The sequence below is a fragment of the Dictyostelium discoideum genome (assembly GCF_000004695.1).
Source record: "Dictyostelium discoideum AX4 chromosome 2 chromosome, whole genome shotgun sequence".
Classification (NCBI taxonomy): Eukaryota; Evosea; class Eumycetozoa; order Dictyosteliales; family Dictyosteliaceae; genus Dictyostelium; species Dictyostelium discoideum.
The window spans coordinates 3,026,219-3,047,958 of NC_007088.5; the positions used below are offsets into that span (position 1 = coordinate 3,026,219).

At 21.2% G+C, this 21,740-nt stretch overlaps 9 protein-coding genes across 9 annotated transcripts; 4 read left to right on the plus strand and 5 right to left on the minus strand.

Annotated features, from left to right (window-relative positions):
• Positions 1–943: 943 nt before the first annotated feature.
• ap2a1-2 (adaptor-related protein complex 2, alpha subunit) lies at positions 944–4,626 on the plus strand (the record flags this gene model as incomplete). The annotated part of the gene is made up of 7 exons (XM_639539.2): positions 944–1,025; positions 1,140–1,351; positions 1,417–1,610; positions 1,841–2,072; positions 2,162–2,415; positions 2,544–2,704; positions 2,792–4,626. The coding sequence occupies 7 exons, from the start codon at positions 944–946 to the stop codon at positions 4,624–4,626; spliced, it is 2,970 nt and encodes a 989-aa protein (XP_644631.2).
• A 436-nt stretch (positions 4,627–5,062) lies between these two features.
• On the plus strand, positions 5,063–6,411 carry DDB_G0273503 (hypothetical protein; the record flags this gene model as incomplete). The annotated part of the gene is made up of 3 exons (XM_639540.1): positions 5,063–5,088; positions 5,213–5,499; positions 5,585–6,411. The coding sequence occupies 3 exons, from the start codon at positions 5,063–5,065 to the stop codon at positions 6,409–6,411; spliced, it is 1,140 nt and encodes a 379-aa protein (XP_644632.1).
• Positions 6,412–7,182: 771 nt separating this feature from the next.
• On the plus strand, positions 7,183–8,490 carry DDB_G0273505 (hypothetical protein; the record flags this gene model as incomplete). Its single annotated transcript, XM_639541.1, has 2 exons — positions 7,183–7,425; positions 7,504–8,490. The coding sequence occupies 2 exons, from the start codon at positions 7,183–7,185 to the stop codon at positions 8,488–8,490; spliced, it is 1,230 nt and encodes a 409-aa protein (XP_644633.1).
• Positions 8,491–10,612: 2,122 nt separating this feature from the next.
• Positions 10,613–10,799, minus strand: DDB_G0273507 (hypothetical protein; the record flags this gene model as incomplete). The annotated part of the gene is made up of 2 exons (XM_639542.1): positions 10,613–10,652; positions 10,714–10,799. The coding sequence occupies 2 exons, from the start codon at positions 10,797–10,799 to the stop codon at positions 10,613–10,615; spliced, it is 126 nt and encodes a 41-aa protein (XP_644634.1).
• Positions 10,800–11,838: 1,039 nt separating this feature from the next.
• Positions 11,839–13,296, minus strand: DDB_G0273509 (hypothetical protein; the record flags this gene model as incomplete). Its single annotated transcript, XM_639543.1, has 2 exons — positions 11,839–13,018; positions 13,124–13,296. The coding sequence occupies 2 exons, from the start codon at positions 13,294–13,296 to the stop codon at positions 11,839–11,841; spliced, it is 1,353 nt and encodes a 450-aa protein (XP_644635.1).
• Positions 13,297–14,163: 867 nt separating this feature from the next.
• DDB_G0273511 (hypothetical protein) lies at positions 14,164–15,219 on the minus strand (the record flags this gene model as incomplete). Its single annotated transcript, XM_639544.1, has 3 exons — positions 14,164–14,510; positions 14,587–14,742; positions 14,853–15,219. The coding sequence occupies 3 exons, from the start codon at positions 15,217–15,219 to the stop codon at positions 14,164–14,166; spliced, it is 870 nt and encodes a 289-aa protein (XP_644636.1).
• A 393-nt stretch (positions 15,220–15,612) lies between these two features.
• Positions 15,613–17,278, minus strand: hpdl-2 (4-hydroxyphenylpyruvate dioxygenase-like protein; the record flags this gene model as incomplete). The annotated part of the gene is made up of 3 exons (XM_639545.1): positions 15,613–15,762; positions 15,846–16,814; positions 16,913–17,278. 3 exons carry the CDS (start codon positions 17,276–17,278, stop codon positions 15,613–15,615), a joined length of 1,485 nt encoding a protein of 494 aa, XP_644637.1.
• A 1,020-nt stretch (positions 17,279–18,298) lies between these two features.
• Positions 18,299–19,120, minus strand: DDB_G0273515 (hypothetical protein; the record flags this gene model as incomplete). Its single annotated transcript, XM_639546.1, has 1 exon — positions 18,299–19,120. One exon carries the CDS (start codon positions 19,118–19,120, stop codon positions 18,299–18,301), a length of 822 nt encoding a protein of 273 aa, XP_644638.1.
• Positions 19,121–19,927: 807 nt separating this feature from the next.
• abpE-2 (actin binding protein E) lies at positions 19,928–21,455 on the plus strand (the record flags this gene model as incomplete). The annotated part of the gene is made up of 2 exons (XM_639547.1): positions 19,928–21,313; positions 21,396–21,455. 2 exons carry the CDS (start codon positions 19,928–19,930, stop codon positions 21,453–21,455), a joined length of 1,446 nt encoding a protein of 481 aa, XP_644639.1.
• Positions 21,456–21,740: the final 285 nt, after the last annotated feature.

Genomic DNA, 21,740 nt, shown 5'->3' on the forward strand with positions numbered 1-21,740 from the left:
AATTTTCAAATAATTTTTAATAATCAAATAAATGAAATTATTATAATTTCAATACCATTTTTCATTTCAATTTTAACAATTTTAATTTTAATTTATAAATTAAAATTAATTTTATTTTTAAAACCAATTAAAATTAATCAAAATAATAATAATAATAATAATAATTTATCATTTTTTAAAAAAACAATTAAATTTAAATCAAAACAATGGATGGTTTATATATTTATTTGCTCAAGTTTTATATTTTTTAAATTATTTCATAATTGTTTCCTTTTTAGTCAAAATAAAATTGGTGGAACTTCAAAATTATTGTGCAATTCATTTGATAATCTTTCACCCACACTCACAAATGAAATAATTTATTTTGGTTATTATGGTAATAATGCATTACTTTTTATAATTTATTTGGTTTTAACAACAACTCTAAATAAAATCAATCAAAATATTTCCAAAAAAATAAAATTTATAAATAAAACTGATTAGAGAAATAACAAAAAAAAAAAAAAATAAAGAAAAATGAAAAAAAAATAAAAAATAAAAAATAAAAAGTCACCCATATATGGGTGATATTCACATAAAAAAAAAATTATAAAAATTTCAATTTTTTTTATTTTTTATTTTTTTTATTTTTTTTATTTTTTTTATTTTTTTTTTTTTTTTAATTAAATTTTTTTTATTTTTTTTTTTTTGATTGTAAAAAAAAAAAAAAGTTCATTCAAAATCCTGTAGCATTTATACATTTGTATAATTATTTGTAGTACAGATTGTATTAATATTTAAAAAGATTGATAAAAATAAATAATTAATCAATTAATAAAAAAAAAATAATAAAAAAAAAAAAAAGTAAAATAAAAAGTAAAAAGAGTAAATTAATAATAATAAAGTCAAAATTAAATAATAAAAAATATATAAATAATTAATTATACATTATATATAATCAACAATGAGTATGAATGTTACAAATCCAAATATTGCCAAAACCTCAATGAGGGGTTTGACAAATTTTATTTCAGATTTAAGAAATTGTAAGATAATAATTTAAAAAAAAAAGAAAAGAAAAATTTTAAAAAATTAAAGCCAAAAAAAAAAAAAAGTTAAAAATCTTTACTTACCTTTTTTATTTATTTATTTACATTTAGCACCATCAAAAGAAAATGAAGAAAAAAGAGTTACTAAAGAAATGGCACATATTAGAAAAGAATTTAAAGAAAATAAAAATATTGATGGTTATCAAAGAAGAAAATATGTTTGTAAATTAGTTTACATGTATATGCTTGGATATGAATTGGATTTTGGACATATGGAGGCTGTGACTTTATTATCTTCTACAAAATTTTCAGAAAAACAAATTGTAAGATTTTTTTTTTTTTTTTTTTTAAATTCTCTGTCGACTATATTAATTAAAAATAAATATAGGGATATATAGCATTAGGTATTTTATTAAATGAACAACATGAAATGTTACCATTAATTATCAATTCATTTAAAGAGGATTTATTGGCACGTAGTGATTATTTCCAATCATTAGCATTGGCTGCCATTTGTAATATAGGAGGTAAAGAAGTTGCAGAGTTTTTATCACCATTAATTCAAAAATTATTAATTGCAAAGTAGGTTCTCAAAATATATAATTAAAATAATTATTAGTATTAATAATGAATAATGAATAATGAATAATAATAATAATAATAATAATAATAATAATAATAATAATAATAATAATAATAATAATAATAATAATAATAATAATAATAATAATAATAATAATAATAATAATAATAATAATAATAATAATTTTTTTTTTTTTACTAATAATTTAAATTTTTATTTTTTAAAAAAGTACATCATCACCAATGGTTAAAAAAAGATGTGCATTAGCAATTTTAAGAATGAATCGTAAACATATTGGTTTGGTTACACCAGATTCATGGGTTGAACGTTTAGTATCAGTTTTGGATGAACCAGACTTTGGTGTATTAACGTCATTAATGAGTTTATTAATTGAATTAGCTTCTGAAAATCCTATTGGTTGGGAACCTGCAATTCCAAAAGTTATTCATTTATTAAAAAAGGTAAAAAAAAAAAAAAAAAAAAAAAGATAATAATAATATATATAAACTAATTTTTTTTTTAATTTTTAATTTTTTTTTTTTTTTAATAGATTATAATTAATAAAGAATTTCCAAAAGAATATGTTTATTATCATGTTACATGCCCATGGTTACAAGTTAAATTATTAAAATTCCTCAGATATTTCCCAGCTCCAGATGATTCACAAGGTGGTAAAGTTTTAGGTGAAATTTTAACAGCAGTATTTGCTCAATCTGAATCAGCAAAAGCAGGAACTGTAAATCATAAAAATTCTTTAAATGCTGTTTTATTTGAAGCTATAAATTTGATTATTCATCTTGATAAGTAAGTTTGTTTTTTTATTTTTTTTTTAAAAAAAATTATTATTATTATTATTATTATTATTATTATTATTATTATTATTATTATTATTATTATTAACATTTATCTTATTATTATTTTAAAATTATTAGTGATCCAGTTTTATTAAAACAAACATCATTATTATTGGGTCGTTTTATTACAGTAAAAGAAACCAATATTAGATATTTAGGTTTAGAAGCAATGTCACATTTTGCTTCTTTATCAAATGAAACTTCAATTATGATTAAAAAATATCAAGATACTGTTTTATGTAGGTTATAACATATTATCATTATTTATCTTTATATCTTTTTTTTATTAAAATTTTTTTTTTTTTTTTTTTTTTTAAAAAAAATAGTATCATTAAAAGATTCAGATATCAGTATTAGAAGAAGAGCATTAGATTTATTATATGGAATGTGTGATAAGAATACATGTAAACATATTGTAGCAGAGTTATTATCATATTTACAAACAGCAGATTATGCAATTAGAGAGGAATTAGTGATAAAGATTGCAAATTTAGCAGAAAAGTTTGCAAGTAACTATAGTTGGTATGTTGATGTTATTTTACAATTGATTACAACTGCAGGTGATTTTGTTTCTGATGATATTTGGTTCCGTGTTGTAAAGATTGTTACCAATCATGAAGATATTCAAGCATACGCAGCAAGTACAGTATTCAATGCACTTCAATCAAGAAATTGTCACGAGACATTAATTAAAGTTGGTGGTTATATTTTGGGTGAGTTTGGTCATTTGATTGCTGATAATCCACAATCATCACCACTTGTTCAATTCAATATATTACATAGTAAATTCAATACATGTGGTGCTCCTACCAAAGCACTTTTACTCTCAACCTACGCTAAATTTGTAAATCTTTTCCCAGAGTTAACTCAACAAACTCAAGAGGTCTTTAAACAACATCAATCCTATATCGATGCTGAAATTCAACAAAGAGCATGTGAATATTTAAATCTTACTTCACTTAATGAAGATTTAATGCAAACTGTACTCGATGTAATTCCTGCTTTTATAGATGCAAAAGATAATTCAAATAGTACTTCAGGTTCTGCAAATAATAGTAATATGATTAATAGTCAAGATTCTAAAATTAGTTCTGGTGGTTTTAATCAATCACCACAACCATCACAACAACAACAACAACAACAACCACCACAACAACAACAAGCTCAATTACAACAAAATGTTTCTTCAAATGGTTTGGATTTATTAGATCCATTTGGTTTAGGTTTAGGTAACCAACAACAACAACAACAACAGCCAGTTCAACAAGCACAACCAGTTTATCAACAACAACAACAAGCTGAATCATTTTCACCAGTTCAAAGTGATACAGTTTCATCATTTGGTCAGCAACAACAACAACAACAAGGTGGATTTAGTTCTCCAACAATTCAAGCATCAAGCTCACCAATTTCAAGTGGTGGCTCTGATCCAATGCAAATTAAGATTTTAGCATCATACAAGAGATTATGTTTAGTTAGTGAGGGTGTACTCTATGAGGATAGTATGTTACAAGTTGGTTTGAAATCAGAATATCAATCAGGTCAAGGTAGATTAATGTTATACTATGGAAATAGTTCAGCATTCCCATTGACCAATTTCAATGTTACCCTTAATTCAATCGCTGGTTTAACATTACAACCACAATCGATTGCACCAGTTATTCAACCAAAGGCACAATTACAACAACCAGTCACTTTTTCATGTACATCAGAGTTTACTGAATCACCAGTTATCACCATTAATTTCCTTACACCAGGTAAACCAATCACTATCACCCTTCGTCTTCCAATTGTTATCAGTAAATTCTTTGAACCATTACGTTTATCAAGTGGTGACTTTTTCGCTCGTTGGAAGACAATCTCTGGTAAACCATTGGAAATTCAAGAAATCTTTAAATCAACTAAACCAATCGATATTCAATCATACAATAGAGTCATTCAAGAAGGTTTAAATATTACCGTACTCAAACAGGTAGATCCAAATCCAAATAATATTGTAGCATCTTGTCTCTTCCCATTCGGTTCAAATGGTCAACCAATAAACTCTTATATTAGAATTGAAACCAACCCACAAGCAAATATGTGTCGTCTTACTATTAGATCCCAATCTGCCACTCTTACAAATACAATTAAAAATTTATTAATCTCTCATTTACAATAAAAATAAAAAAAATAAAATAATTTAAAGTATAAAATAAATTGAATAAAAAAAAAAAAAAAAAAGCAAATTCACTTTTATGTCTATTTTTGAAATAATTACTAAAAAATACTTTTTTATTAACGAAAAAGCACAGACCGAAGAAAAATTAAAAAATTAAAAAAAAATAAAATGTGGTGGGGTGTGGTTACTTTTAATTAAAATATTATGAAAATAAAGGTGAGGAAGTGTAATTATAGTTTTTGTTTTTATATTTTTTTTTTCCTAATAAAAATGTAAATCTTTTTTATTATAACCACAACTCCCAAATCCTTTTTCACTACAACCACTTTGTTTATTTTTTATTATTTTATTTTTTTAATTATTTTTATTATTTATTATTTATCATAAATTATTTAATTAATATATTGTTTGTTTAAAAAAAACAAAACCAATTAAAATGAATACAATTTATAAAACTCTTTGGTAATATTTATAAAAAAAAATAAAGAAATAAAAAAAAAATTAAATAATTTCTATTAATAATATTTAATATAATTTTAAAAACTAATTATTATTTTTTTTTATTTAATTAATTAATTTACTTTAGCTCACCAAAAAAATTTATAATTGGAAAGAATTTATTAAATGATCCTTCAAAATTTATTAAAGATTTTGGAAATAAATGTTTTATTGTTTGTGATGAGAGATTAATTGATCAAGTAAATCAAAAAACTGTAAAGTCTTTAGAAAAAGAGAATATTATATCTCACGTTGAAAAATTTAAAATTGAATGTACAAAAAATGAAGTTGAAAGAATGTGTTCAATTAAAAAATCTAAAGGTTCAAATGTAATTTTAGGAATTGGTGGTGGTAAAACAATTGATACTGCAAAAGGTAATTATTATTATTATTATTATTATTATTTTTTTAAATCAATAATTAATTATTAATTAATTTATATTATTTTTATAACAAAAAGCAATGGCATTTTATGAAAAATGTCCAGTAGTAATATTTCCAACAGCAGCATCAACTGATGCACCATGTACATCATTAGCAGTTTTATACAAAGATAATGGAGAATTTGATCAATATCTTTATATTCCAAATAATCCAGATGTTGTTTTAGTTGATCCAGTTGTTATGGTTACTGCACCACCAAGATTATTTTCTTCAGGAGTAGGTGATGCACTTGCAACTTATTTTGAAGCAAGACAATGTTTCCAAAGTTTTGGAAATAATTTAACCAATACAAAACCATCATTGATTGGATATAACCTTTCAAAATTATGCTATAAAATCATAAGTGAAAATATTGAAAAAGCAATGGATTCTTTAAATTGTAAATCAAATTCAATTTCATTTGAAAATATTTTAGAAGCAACAATTTATTTAAGTGGTATTGGGGCAGAGAGTGGAGGACTTGCTGCTGCCCATGCAATTTCCAATGGTCTAAGTTCAATAGAACAATTACATTCCTCTCAACATGGTGAAAAGGTTGCATTTGGTTTATTGGCTCAATTGATTTTAGAAGATGCTCCAACTGGAGAAATTGAAAATGTAATTAGAATAATGAAAATTGCAAAACTTCCGATGACATTAGAGGATTTAGGTTATAAAAATTGGAATGATGAAGATATTAAAAAAGTGGCTTCAATTTCAAATTTACCATCAGATACAATGTCAAACATGTTAAGAAACTTTGAAAATGATGATATCTTTAATTCAATTGTGGCTGCAAATGAAATGGGTAAAAGATATAAAAAAATATCAATAGAAAATTTAAAACCAAATTATCCAATTTAAAATTCTTTCAATTAATCTATTATTTGATAATAAAGAAATAAAATGAATTAAAGTTTTTAAATAAATAAATTAAAAATAAACTTTTGTTTTTTATTTTTATTATTTATAATTATTAAAATCAACATTTGTAAATTATTATTTAATTTTATTTGTTTAACCCTTAACTGAATTACTAAACGATATAAAAAAAAAAAAAATAAACATATTGTTTTTTTTTTTTTTTTTTTTTTTTTTTTTTTTTTTTAATAATAAACCTACTTTGAAAAGTTTAAACTACCCATTTGAAAGGAATATATGAAAATTTTATTTCCTTTACATTGTAAAAAATGATATTTTTGTATTGTTTAGCATTAAAAATAGTTGAAATTGCAAATAAAACAGAACCTCAATCAAAAATTGGTCATAAAAAAAAAAACAAAAAATTTATAAGTATTTTTTATGTGTTTGGTTGATATACATAATTTTACTTATCAAGCTTATCATTTGGTTAATATTATTTAAAAGGGGAGAAATTTTGTTTTAATTGATCAAAAAATTGTGTATTTATTTTGATGGTAAATTAATTTTTAATTTTTTTTTTTTTTTTTTATTTTTTTTATTTTTTTTTTTTTTTCCCAACCACAACAAAAAAAAAAATTGAGAAAACGAAAAAGTGAAAAAAGATAGAAAAAAAAAAAAAAAAAAAAAAAGAAAAATAATAATTAAAAAGATATATGTATATTAAAATAATGATAATAGTTGAATAAAAAAATAAAATTAAAAAATATAAAAATGAAATATTCAATAGATGATTTAATTTTTTCAAAAGATATTGATGAAGATCTTTATTGTCAACTATGTTGTAATCTTATGAATGAATCAGTTTCGTGCCCAAATGGTCATTGTTTATGTAAAGGCTGTTTTCATAAACAAATTGAAACTGTAAAATCAGAATGTCCAATATGTTGTATTCCTGTTACAATTCAAACTTTATGTAAAAATATTTATCTTCAAAAACATATAAATAATTTAAAGGTTTGTATTTTATTTTATTTATTTAAAAAAATTATTAATACTAAAAAAAAAAAAAAAAAAAAAAAAAATTTTTATTAGGTTTATTGTCCAAATAGTTTTTTAAATAATGATAATAATAAATTAATTTTAGATGAAAAAAAAGGATGTAAAGAAATATTAACAATTGAACAATTAAAGAATGGTAAACATTTAAAAGAATGTAAATTTACATTTGTTTCATGTGAATATAATGAAAAATGTGGTAAATATAGAATGAATGAGATAGAGAATCATCAAGATCAATGTAATTATTATCCAACCAAATGTTTCTATTGTAAGAATGATTTTGAAAGAATGAATCTTAGTAATCATTTACTATTGGATTGTCCATTGGTGATTATAGGATGTAGATATAAAGATGGTGGATGTAATGAAACTTTTCCACGTCATGAACTTTCAAAACATTTAGCATTAGAGGATAATCATCAGCAATACATCTCCAACATTATCAATGGTCATCAATCACTTTTGAAATCAACTTCAAAACAATTGAAACAACTTCGATCAAGTTGTGAAGAATTAGAAACCAAACTAATTAACAATGATTACTCTTTCAATGGTAGATGGATAATTAAACAATTCTCTGCTCATTTCGATCTATTCAAAGAGAACCCGTTCACAAATCTAATAATATCACCACCAATCTTTTTAACACCAACAAAAGAATTTTCATTATCTCTATCAGCTGATACCGTGGTAAACTCGGTCAATTGTATTTCTGTAATTTTATCAAAACAATTTCAATCCTCTTCAACCATTAAATTCTCTTTTGAAATTACAAATCAAAGTCAAACTAAATCAATCAAAAAAGAAGAGAAAAAGAAATTCTCTCATCTAATTGGCTCCTCTCATTCAATAGAATTTCCAACCTCTGAAATCTATAATATTCATAATAAATTCATTGTAAATGATCAATTAATTATTAAATTTAATATCAAAATTTTATCAATTCAAGATGAACAACAAGAAATTGAAGAAAGTGAAGAAAATTTTAATAATACTTTAATAACTGAATTGGAAGAATAAAAAAAAAAAAGAATAAAAAAAATGGAAAAAAAATTTGTTATAATCGATAGTACATCGTTATTACAAGGAATATTACCAAAGGAGTCACATAAAATAAAAAATAAAAATAAATAAAAAAATTAATGTTAATAGTTTTAAAAATAGTGTTCAAAATTATTTGTGTACTCAAAAAAAAAAAAAAAAAAAAAAAAAAAAAAAAAATAGATTAAATATATACTAAATAATTAATCCATACTTTTTAGTTTTTTATCCAGTCTTTTTTAAAAAAATAGATAATATGAGATAATTATTGATTTTAAATTATTTTGTTAAAAAATGAATAAGAACTTTTTTTTTATAGATTAAATTTTTTATTTTATTATTTATATGTGTTAAATGGTTTAAACTAAAAAACAGTTGGACCTATCAAAGGTTATGAAAAAACTCAAGAATTAAATTTGAGATAATAAAAAAATAATAACGACCCCATCAATGAACAATTTTTTCAAAGGACATCTACTTTTTAATTAAAAAGTAGAATTTGAAAAAAAAAAAAAAAAAAACAAAAATAAAAAATTAAAAAAGAAAAAATTAAAAACATAAATTAATTCCAATAATCCTCTTACTAATAAAATTAAAAATTTAGGAATTGGTATTAAAACAATTGATATTACAAAAGGAAATTAAAATTTTTTTTTTTTTTTTTATTTTTTTTTTTTTATTATTTTTAAATTAAAGCAATTGCCTTATTGTAAAAATGTCCAGTAGTAATATTTCCTAAAGCTTCCTCGACTGATGCATCATGTGCATAATTATTAGTTTGGTATAAAGAAAATGGAGAATTTGATCAATATCTTTATATTCCAAAAATCCAGATGTTGTTTTAGTTGATCCAGTTGTTATGGTTACTGCGCCACCAAGTTAATTTTCTTCAGGAGTGGCTAATGCACTTTAAACTTATTTTGAAGCGAGACCATGTTTTCAAAGTTTTGGAAATAATTAACCAATACAAAACCATCATTGATTGGATATAACCTTTCAAAAATATATTATAAAATCATAAGTGAAAATATTGAAAAAGCCATGGATTCTTTTAAAAGAAATTGGAAAAATAAATATCGATATAAAATTTAAAAACTAATTATTGATTGTTGGATATTGTGTAACATTGAACTTGAAGGATAACCAAAAAATTTATTTTTAGAATTTAATTATTTATCTTGATAAATAAATTAAAAAAAAAAAAAAAAATTAAAAAAAACTTTTTTCCCCCACATAAAAATTTTTCAATTTATTCCAAAAATCAACACACAGATAATATATACATACAACAATATCAGGTGTATTAAAGAAAGTATCAACTGCTAGAAAGGTTATCAAAACATCAAACGAGAAATATAATCCAAAATACATTACATGGACAGGCAATTAACATCTTGAGCGTATTAATTATACTTACGAACGAATATCTTGATGAATCTAATAGTTTATTGGAAGAGTGTGGCGGTGAAGAATTAATACATAACACTATAGCAGCAGTTAATGGAAACACACACAAAATAAAGGAAAATAGAGTTGACGCATCCGTTTTAGTATCACAAAAGTTTGTAAAACTCATAAACTTCTCATCGAAACTAATACGCAAATATAATATGTCACCAACACTCGTAGATGACACAAAAAATAAAATTTTCAGAGAATAAATAAAATAAATAAATTTACTTACAAATAATATTTTTTAAACGAGAATAATTAAATTAAATTATATTTAAAAAAAAAAAAAAAAAAAAAAAAAAAAAAAAAAAAATAATTCTATATCAATTATAATCAAAAGAAATAGAGCTCGCTTAATTTCATGCAAGGTATCAAATTTTTTTTTTTTTTTTTGGTAATAAAATTAATATCAAAAAAAAAAAAAAAAAAAAATTGAATGGATTTGGAATTGTTTAAAAAAAAAAAACTTTATCTGTTATTTCTTTTAATTTTAGTTCTTAAATATTTTTTTTTTCCTTTTTTAAAAAAAAATAAATAAAAATTTATTATTTATTAATTATATTAAATATTTGAGTTGTATTTCTTTTTTTTTTTTTTTATTTTTTTTTTTTTGGAATTTATAAATTTTATTATTTTATTTTTATCTAAATTATTGAGTGACTAATGAATGATCTTGAATAATAGTAATACTAATACTAATTGTTAAAAAAGAAAACATTTTGACTTTTATTTTCAATTCATTTTCAGAACAATAACGAGAGTACATTGAGTATTATGAGTTGGTGAAACCCATTATTTAATACATATACTCTTCCACCATAAACTTTTGGTGGCATTTTATATAATATATAATTTATTATATTTTTATATATTTTTTTTTTTTTATTATTTCTTTTTATTGTGAATTTTTTTTTTTTAATTATGATCAAATTAATATTAAAAATTAATTAAAATAAAATTAAACTTAAACCTAAACTTAACTAAATTAAAAACAAGTATCCAAATAAACAAAAGTTTACTTATTTTTTTTAACCTTAAAAAAAAGATAAACAATTTATGAAAATTTTTTTTTTTTTTCTTTTTTTTTTTTTTTTTTTTTTTTTTTTTTTTTTTAATATTGAACAATTCAAAAATCTTTTTAATTTTTTATATATTTTTTTAAACTACGACATTGTCAATCTCATTAAATTTTTAGAAATTTATTTTTTTTTTTTTTTTTCAAATTCCAAAAATCTAATAGTTTATTGGATAAATGTGGCGGTGAAGAATTAATACATAACACTATAGCAGCAATTAATGGAAACACACATAATATAAAGGAGAACAGAGTTGATGAATCTGTTTTAGTATCACAAAAGTTTGTAAAACCCATATACTTCACAACAAAACTAATACGCAGATATAATATGTCACCAACACTTGTAAAGGACACAAAATAATGTAATTTAACATAATAAAAATTGTCCAGTAGTAATATTTCCAATAGCAGCATCAACTGATGAACCATTTCCATCATTATCAATTTTATATATAGAAAACGGAGAATTTGATCAATAATTAAGCATTATATATTTGTTGCATTTTTTTTCTTTTTTTTTATAAACTTTAATGACAATGTTTGTAACAAGATCAACTAAAATATATTGTTATAAGATTAAATAATCTATTTTAATTATTAATGTTTATTCTATTAAAATTATATTAAATTAAATGTTTTGTTAAAACATTCCCAAAAAAGGTTAAAAAAATACTTTGTTTTTTTTTTAAAAAAAAAAAAAAAAAAAAAAACTATTATTATTTATTAATTAAATTAAATATTTGAATTATATTTCTTTTTTTTTTTTATAAATTTTTATTATTTTATTTTTATCAAAATTATTCAGTAACTAATGAATGATCTTGAATAATTTTAATACTAATACTAATTGTTAAAGAATTATTTGAAAAGAAACCATTTTGACTTTTATTTTCAATCCATTTGAACCAACCATTACCATTGTTATTGATGAAATTATTTGTATGAGTATTTTTATAATTTTTAGTGGGGTCAATATTTTTAGCTTCTAAACTATATTTTACAAGTGATGGACGATCATAAATTTTATAGAGGAAAATACTTAGAAAACCTTTAACCTCATTGTTACCATTTGGGTAGAGCATGATAAAGAATTTAGAAGAACCAATTTGAAAGAATGGACTATTTAAACTCTTTGATATTGGATATTCACGTAATTTACGATCCCAATTATTGATTACCCATTTCCCTTTATAAACATTATTACCACTGCCACCACCACCACCACCACCACATTCATGTGGTTTACTATTTATTACAGTTGAATTTACAGTACTCTCTAAATAAAATAATCTTTTTTCCAAATCTCTATTTTGTTTTTCTAATTTTCTATAATCTTGATTACATTCATCCAATTGAAGTTTATGTAAATCCATAACATTTTGAATATAAAAGATATGATTATTATTTTCAGATAAATGTTGAGAAAGTTGTGAACGAAGGAATCTTTTATTACAACCACCTGCTTTGTAGAGACATGAAATCTCCTCCATTGGACAATCGGTTTCTAAATGATGATTCATTAATTTTTTACCAATGGATGCTGAACATTTACTACATGTGATCATAAGAGTGTCACATTCACTCTCGATATGTTTATTTAATTTCTTTCTCTCTATTAATTCTGAACATTTCTCGCATTGAATCAAAGAGTAATCGCATACCGATTGATTGTGATGTTCAATTTGATTCTTTCTAATAATATATTTACATTTGTTTGAATTGTTTGGACACTTTATAAATTGATATTGACATTCTTTCAAATGATGCTCCAATAATTCTACCTTTAAAATCTCTGGACATCCATTCTCACAATGAACTGCCTCTCCTTGAAATTTACTTTCTTTAAATTTATTTGGACATATCACTTTTAATGCACGAAATGCATTCTCTAAAAATATATTACGAGATAATTCACTTGGTAAAGTTTTAACTTTACAACTTGGACATTCTTGTTTAATTGATAATTGACGATTCCAACTTTAAAATAAAATTAATAATTAATAATTTTATTTTATTTTATTTTATTTTATTTTATTTTATCTTATTAAAAAAAAAATAAAAAAATAAAATACTACTACATACCATTCGTGACAAGAAATATGACCATTTCTACATTGTAAAACATCAAATGATAAGGTTTCTTTTTTAAAATCAATGACACTATTAAAACAAATTTGACATTGAAATGGTGTTAAATCATCTGAATTTACAATAATATCATCAATTAAATAATCTAAATTTATTTTTTTATCCATTTTAATATTATTTATATTTATATTTATATTTATATTTATATTTATATTTATATTTATTTATTTATATTTATATATATTTATTTATATTTTTATTTTTATTCTTATTTTTATTTTTTTATTTATTTGTATATTTATTTATTATTTGTATATTATTTGTATATTTATTTATAAATTAATTTATTTATTTGTATATTTATATTTTATTTATTTTATTTATTTGAATAAAGATTGTATATGTTTCTATATGGAAAAAAAATAAAATAAAAAAAATGAAAAAAAAAAGTAATATTTATAATCAAATAATATTACAATATATTAAGTACAATGCGTGATGTGGTTTGTTTTATATAAAAAATTTAAAAAGAAAAAAAAAAAAATGAAATTTATAAAAAAAAAATAAAAAAAAAAATTAAAAATCTTTTCTTGGTTTTTTAAAAACAATAAAAAAAAAAAATAAAAAAAAAAATAAAATAAAAATAAAAAAAAATGAAAAAAATTGTGATTAACTCTGTTCTTTGGGTGAAAAAATTCAAAAATACTGCAAATCTTAATCGTTGGTTTTTTAGAACGTAAAAAAAAAAAAAGAAAAAAAGAAAAAAAAATAGAAAAAAAAATTTTTTTTTTTTTAACTGAAATCTGTTTTTTTTTTTCTCACTCTTTAAAACAAAAATACCAAATTTTCAGTAAAATCAGATCTTTTCTTATTTTACATTCCGACAAATGAAAAATAAAAAATAAAAAAAAAAATAAAATAAATAAAAAAAATAAAAAAAAATAAATTATTAATACATATCTCTTTTTATTTTATATTTTTTTTATACATTTAATTTTTCAAAAATAAAAAATTAAAATATCATTTTGTTTTGATTATGTTTCTTGATTTAATTTTCTTTCAACGAAAATAAATGAAGCAATTTGAGCACTTGATAGAAAAAGTATTTCAAATTTATTTTTTAAATTTGATTCCATATCCAAATCAACTTTGAAAAGATTATTTAATTCTTGATAGATATGAATGTTTGTACAATGAGTTTCAATGAATTTCTCAAAGAGTTCATACTCCATTACATCAGCAACATCTAATAATCTTCTACCAAGTGATGATTTACTAGTTATTCTTTCAATAAGAATTGATGTAAAAGATGATAATTCCATTTGATTTAAAACTCGGATTGAATGATCTCCAATAATTGGTGAATATAAAATTCCACTATCTGAAAATATATATATATTAATAAATAAAATAATAATAAATTTCCAAAGGTATTAGATATAATTTTTAAAACTTACTAAAACCCATTTTTGGTGTATAAAACTCTTGTTGTTGATTTTTAAATAAACGAGATAATGATTCAATAGGATTAATACCATCATTACTTGTATTTAAATCTAATATATAAAGTTTTCTAAAAGTTATATAACATTCATGTTTTAATAAAGATGATTCTATTTTGTTTTTTTTTTTTTTTTTTTTTTTTCAAAAAATAAAGTATTAATAAAATTATATTATTTAATAATTGTAATTTTTTTTGTTTATTTATTTATTAATAACATACGTAAATCTTTTTCTTTTTTATCAATTAAATCTATAATTTTATTAAAACTACATTGTTCTCGATTTGGATTTTCAATTATAAATTCAATTGAATTATTATTATTATTTTTATTATGTTGAGATTCACCAATATAATAAAAAATAAAATCTAAATATGAAACATCTTTAAAAGAATTTTCTAAATATTTTTCAAATTCATTTATTAAACTTGATTGATTTACAATTATTTTACAATTGAAATGACAATCTTTTTTTAATATCCTTGAAAATTCAAGGGCACTATTAATACAAAATTCACTCTTTGAACCACAATATATAAATGCATGCCTTTGTTTTATACTTTGACAAAATTCCTTTATTATTTTCATTTTTTTTTTTTTTTTTTATTATTTTTTTTTTGTTAGTAAATTGGTAAATGTGTGTAAAAAAAAAATAAAAAAAAACAAAAAAGAAAAAACAAAAAAAAAAAAAACAAAAATACACTTAATTTCTTACCTCGTAATGGCTTTTAATCTCACTTGGGGTATAAATTTTAGGACTTGCATCAAAAGAACTCATAATTTTAAAAAAAATTCTATAATAAATATCTTTTATTGGGGTGAAAAAAAAAAAAAAAAAAAAAAAGTAAAAAAAAAAAAATGAAAATATGAAAATTAGTTTCAAAAAAAAAGTAACGCGATAAAAAAATGAAAATATGAAAATAAAAATATAAAAAATTTTTTATTAATTTGTAAAATTTGTAATTTAATTAAATTTGTAATTTAATCACTTTTTAATTGAGAACCACTACTTTCTTTTTCCAAAGATTCAAATAACGCAATAATATTTCCTTTTCCAAAACCCAACGCATTTGATCTTTCAATTAATTCAAAAAACATTGTTGGTCTATCATTTATATATTTTGTAAAAATCTAAACATTTTTTTTTTTTTTTTTTTTTTTTCAAACAAATGATTAGTTAAATTTTTTTTTTTTTTTTTTTTTTTTTTACTTACTTGTTTAATATAACCAATATTTTGATTAATTTCAGTATTATTTTGAGAATCATTATTATTATTATTATTACTATTATTTTCATTTGTATTTGTAATTGCATCAGAATCAATTAAAATTCCAAATTTCATTAAATTTTCTTTTAAAATTTTTGGAATTGAATTTGGAAATAGATGTTTTAAACGTTCATCCAATTTTGAATAATAAGATTGAGGTATATAGACGAATTCCAATTTTTGAGATTTAGCAATTTCAACAGCCTTAAAGATATTATTTGAATTGAAAGCTAAATGTTGAACACCTTCACCACCGAAATAATGAATAAATTGTTCAATTTGACCTTCACCACCTTGAATTGCTTCAGAAATTACAAATTGAATAGGTGGTGTTTTATGAAATGATGTATTTAAAGGTTGATTTGATAGTACTGCCATCTTTAAACCAATATTCTCCTTTTTTGTATACTTAAAATCAGATTTAGTAATTACATAAAAGTTTTTATCCAATATTAATTCATTTTCAAAATTTTCACTCTCATCTGTTGCAACACTATCTTTATCTGATAATAATTTAAAACCTAAACATTTACGATACCATTCAACGAAATAATTCATTTCACCATTCTTTATACATGTAGCAATATGATCCAATGATCCAGTACAACCATTAATGCTTGATGAATCTTCTTTTTCAATTTTAAATAATTCTTTATCTTTTATCTCTTGAAATTCTGGATATAAAAATAATGGATTTCCAAATATTTCTTTATTATTATCATAATTATTATTGTTATTATCATCAAAACTTGTTATATTTCTATTTATAAATGTATGTTGTAAATCTTTGAATGGTGATTCAATTATTGCAGTTTCAACAATATCTTTACAATTTTTAAAATATTCTTTCATTGGTAATTGAACAGATTTTGCACCATTATTAATTGATTTATTATATGCTAAATTTATATCATTCTATTATTAAAATTAATTAATTAATAAAAAAAAAAAAAAAAGAAATATATATATATATATATATTTTTTTAATAATAATTATTATTTTAAATAATTACACAATAAAAACTAATATTTTGAATAAAATCACCATGTTTTTGAATTTTTGAATGAAAATCTAAATCATTTGGTGATATTGAACTTGTAACTTTGATAAATTGATTACCTTGTATTGGTTTTATATATGAATTATTTTCAATTTGAAATTGATTTTGTAGATTAGATCTTGATATTACATTATTTAATAAAAGATATTGAATTCTTGAACGTTCATCATTGAATCTCGTTCCAATCACTTCAAAGTTCATTGGTTGGAGGAATGATTTTATAAATGATTTTGCATTTGATACCCAAAATTCTAAACAATCAATAAATTGAATGTTATTATGAATATGATTATCTACTTTTAATTTTTCATTTTTCATTGTATAAATCTATTTATAATTATTTATATGAATTTTCATATAAAAAAAAAATAAAAAAAATAAAATAATAAAAAAATAAAAAAAAAATAAAAAAATGAAAATAAGGTGTGTCTTAAAATTGTTTATTGTTTTTTTTTTTTTTTTTTTTTTTTTTGGTTATGAATTAATAAAAAAATAAATAATAAAAATGAAGAAAAAGTGAATAATTGAAATTTTATTTATTTGAAAAAAATAAATAAATAAAAAAATAAAAAAAAATAAAAATTAATTGGTGTGGGAAAAAAAAAAAAAAAAAATTAAAATAATTAGTTAAGGGAGATAAATAAATGAATATATATAATATATATATATATATATATATATATATATATATATATATATAATAAAATATTCGAAATCTATTATTACCCGTTTGTTATTATTTATTTAATAAAAAAAAAAAAAAATACGGAAATGAGATGTCTTAATTTTATGTTTTTTTTATTTTTTGCTGTGGGAAAATAAAAAAAATAAAAAAAATAAAAAAAATAAAAAAAAAAAAAACATTGTTGGGAATGAAACACCAAATCATAAGGTTGGCGGGATATAAAAAAATTTCAGCATTAGAGTGGTGAAATTTTATGCAGTTCGTTGGTCGCTTCTTTTTTTTATTTTTCTTTTATTTTTTAATTTTTTTGTAGTTCCCCTTACCAAATCATTGTGGACTTTGGGAAAAATGAAAAAAAAAAAAAGTCAGAAAATATAAAGAAACCCTCAAATAATAAAATATTTACTAAATTTTTAAAAAATTAAAAAAAGATTGTTGGAAATGAAAGAAAGCCTCAAATAATAAAAAGATTGTTGGAAATGAAAGAAACCCTCAAATAATAAAATATTTACTAAATTTGTTTATTATTTTTATTAGTATAATTATTATAATTATTATTATTATTATTATTATTATTATTATTATTATTATTATTATTATTATTATTATTATTATTATTATTATTATTAAATTTTAAAAGAAAAAAAAATATATTATTCTTTTTTATTTGAAGATTTTTTTGAAAATTTTAAGAATAATCTTTTTAATTGAGAGAAAATTGACATTCTATTAAAGAGTTTGATAAAGTATTGAAATCTTCCAAATAAAGTTCCATATGAAATGAGAATGAAAGGATAAACTGTATACATTGTTAAAAAATAAACTATTACATATTTTGGATCATTTTGAATTAATTCCAAACCTCCCCGGAATGGACTAACTGGATTTTGATAACCAATTAAATATTTCAATAAAAATTTAACTACATGAAGTGATGAAGTACCTGTAATACCAAAGACTATGAAAATGTATGCTTTTTCTGTCCACCATTGTTTACTAAATCTTGGATATTCATATGTATTCTTCATAATTTTATCGAAAAGAGTTTTATTATTTTCATTATTATTAAAAATTGGATTGATTGTTGGTTCTGATGTTGAATTATTATTATTATTATTATTTTCCACTGTTGTTGTATTTGATATTGATGAAACAACTTCTGTTTTCATTGATGATGGTGATGATGGTGTTGGTGGTGTTGGTGGTGTTGTTGGTGATGATGACGAAGACGATGATGATAATGTGGCCATACTTTTTCTGATTGAATAATATCTATTATTATTTATTAATGTAAATTGATCATTTATAATTGTTTTAGAAAGTTGATAATCTTTTGTTGCAATATTATATTTGATAAAATTAATATTTTTATTACTTTTATTCAAGAGTGATGATGTGTTTGAAAGTGAAAATATTGAAAATTTTGAAAAATTTTTATAATTTTTTATTTGTGGGGTTATTAATTTGCTAAACATCTTTTTTTTTTTCCAAATTTTTTTTTTTTTTTTTTATCAAAAAAAAAAAAATTAAATCAATATTATTATTGATCCAATGATATTGACTAATTTATCAATTTTAAAAAAAAAAAAAAAAAAAAAATGAATCAAAAAATTAAGCCAAATGACTCGGCTAATTAAAAAAAAAAAAAAAAAAAAAAAAAAAAAAAAAAAAAAAAAAAAAATGAAAATAAAAATAAAATAAAAATAAAATTTAAAAAATAAAAAGATTTTTTAGTTAAAAAATAAGATTGTAAAAAAAAAGTGAAAATAAAAAAAAAAAAGTGTTTCAAAACACATAATATTATGTTGGCAAAAAAAAAAAAAAAAAGATAAATGCTATGGCAGAGATTTTTTTTTTTAATTTATTTATTTTTTAGGAAAAATGTTTAAACCAAAATTAAAGTTTGATTTAGTTATTCATTGGGGAAAATTTTAAATTTTAAAAAGAAAAAAAAAAAAAAAAAAAAAAAAAAAAAAAAGATAAATATTATCCAAATACTTTACCTTTATCAACACAACCAACAAATATTATTCTTTGAACCAAAACAAATATGGAGACAATTTCAGAATAAACACAGGTGTCTTTTTTTTTTTAAAAAAAATATCTTTTTTTTTTTTTATAATTTTTTTTTTTATATTTTTTTTTTTTTTTAATTTTTTTTTTTTTTTTTTTTAATTTTTTTTTTTTAATTTTTAATTTTTTTTTTTTTTTTTTTTTTTTTGATTTAATTTAAAATTGTTGTATTATATATTTAAAAGAGATAAATTAGAAAAACATAGAAGATGGCATCATTAGATATTAGTGATCCAGATATTACAAAATATATTAAATTAGTTCAAGATGGTAATCCAGCAAATCGTTGGATTGTTTTTTCATATGTACCAAAATCAAATAACAAAATTAAATTTTGTGATAGTGGATCAGGTGATTTGAAAGAGTTGAGAGAGGAATTAGATGATTCAAGTATTCGTTTTGCTTATATTCGTTTTGTTATTAATAATATGCCAAAGTTTGTATACATTCCATGGTGTGGTGATGGTGTAAACGGACCAATCAAAGGCGCTTTCAGTGGACACGCAATCGAATTTTCAAAATCTTTCAAACCAATTCATCATCAAGTTAACGCTCGTTCAGAGGAAGATATCGACGAGAAAGCAATCACCGCTGCATTGAACAAAGCAACTGGTGCCTCATACGATAGTGGTTCAAAGGTACAAGGTGCTACCAAAGGTACCTTCATTCCACAATCGGTTAGTCAAGGTAGAGAAGCTGCAACCAAATCAAATGCTGAGGTTAAAAATGTCATCAACAAAAACGATTATAACAAAATTCAAGAATCTGCAGAATATTGGAAACAAAATCAAGCAAATAAATCTGAACCAGCCAAACCAACTCGTCCAGAATATAATTTATCCACCGAAAGAGATGACTATTGGAAACAACAACAAGCAGAGAAACAAAAACAACAACAACAACAACAGCAACAACAAGCATCAAGAGTTAATGCTCCACCACCATCTCGTACTGTTGGTAATAAATTCCAAGAACAAGTTTCAAAACCAACTGAAACTGCTCCACCACAACCAAGACCTGCTCCTTCAAAAGGAAGTGTTTTAAATCGTTTCCCAGCTGCAACTCAACAACAACAAGAACCACCAGCTCCATCACGTCCAGCTGCTCCAGTACCATCACGTGTAAATAAACCAGCTGCACCAGTCCAACCAGTTTATCAAGAACCAGTTCATGAAGAACCACAATATGAAGAACCACAATATGAAGAAGAACAACAACAACAATATGAAGAGCAACCAACTGAAGAACAACAATATTATCAAGAAGAACCACAACAACAATACGAAGAACAACCAACTGAAGAACAACAATATTATCAAGAAGAACAACAACAATATGAAGAACAACCAACCGAAGAACAACAATATTATCAAGAAGAGCAACAACAATACGAACAACCAACTGAAGATCAACAATATTATCAAGAAGAACAACAACAATATGAACAGCCAGCTGAAGAGCAATACGATCAAAGTGGTTATCTTCAAGCTAAAGCACTTTACGATTATAATGGTGAAAATGATGGTGATCTTTCTTTCAGAGAAGGTGATATCATTACAATTTTAGATCAAAGTGATCCAGATGGTTGGTGGCAAGTAAGTATTAATTAATTGATTAATTAATCAATCAATTAGTCAATAATAGTAGCTAATTTTATTTTTATTTTTATTTTTATAGGGATCTTTACCAACAGGTGAACAAGGTTTCTTCCCATCTAATTTCGTACAACAATTGTAAGAAAATTAAGATATCCTAACAATATGCTAATGGTATTTACAAATATCCAAATACTTATTATCTGAATTGATTAAAAAAAATAAAATAAAATAAAATGTCACAATAAACTATTTCCATTTGTTTTCCTTATTTATCCATATTTATTAAAAAAAAAAAAAAAATGTTTTGGAAATCTGGATTATTTCTTGGAAAGCTATTATAAAATGGAATCTCTTTTTGAAAATAAATCCATTTTTTTTTTTAATACCAAATTATAATTTTTAAACAAACCAACATTTTAATTTA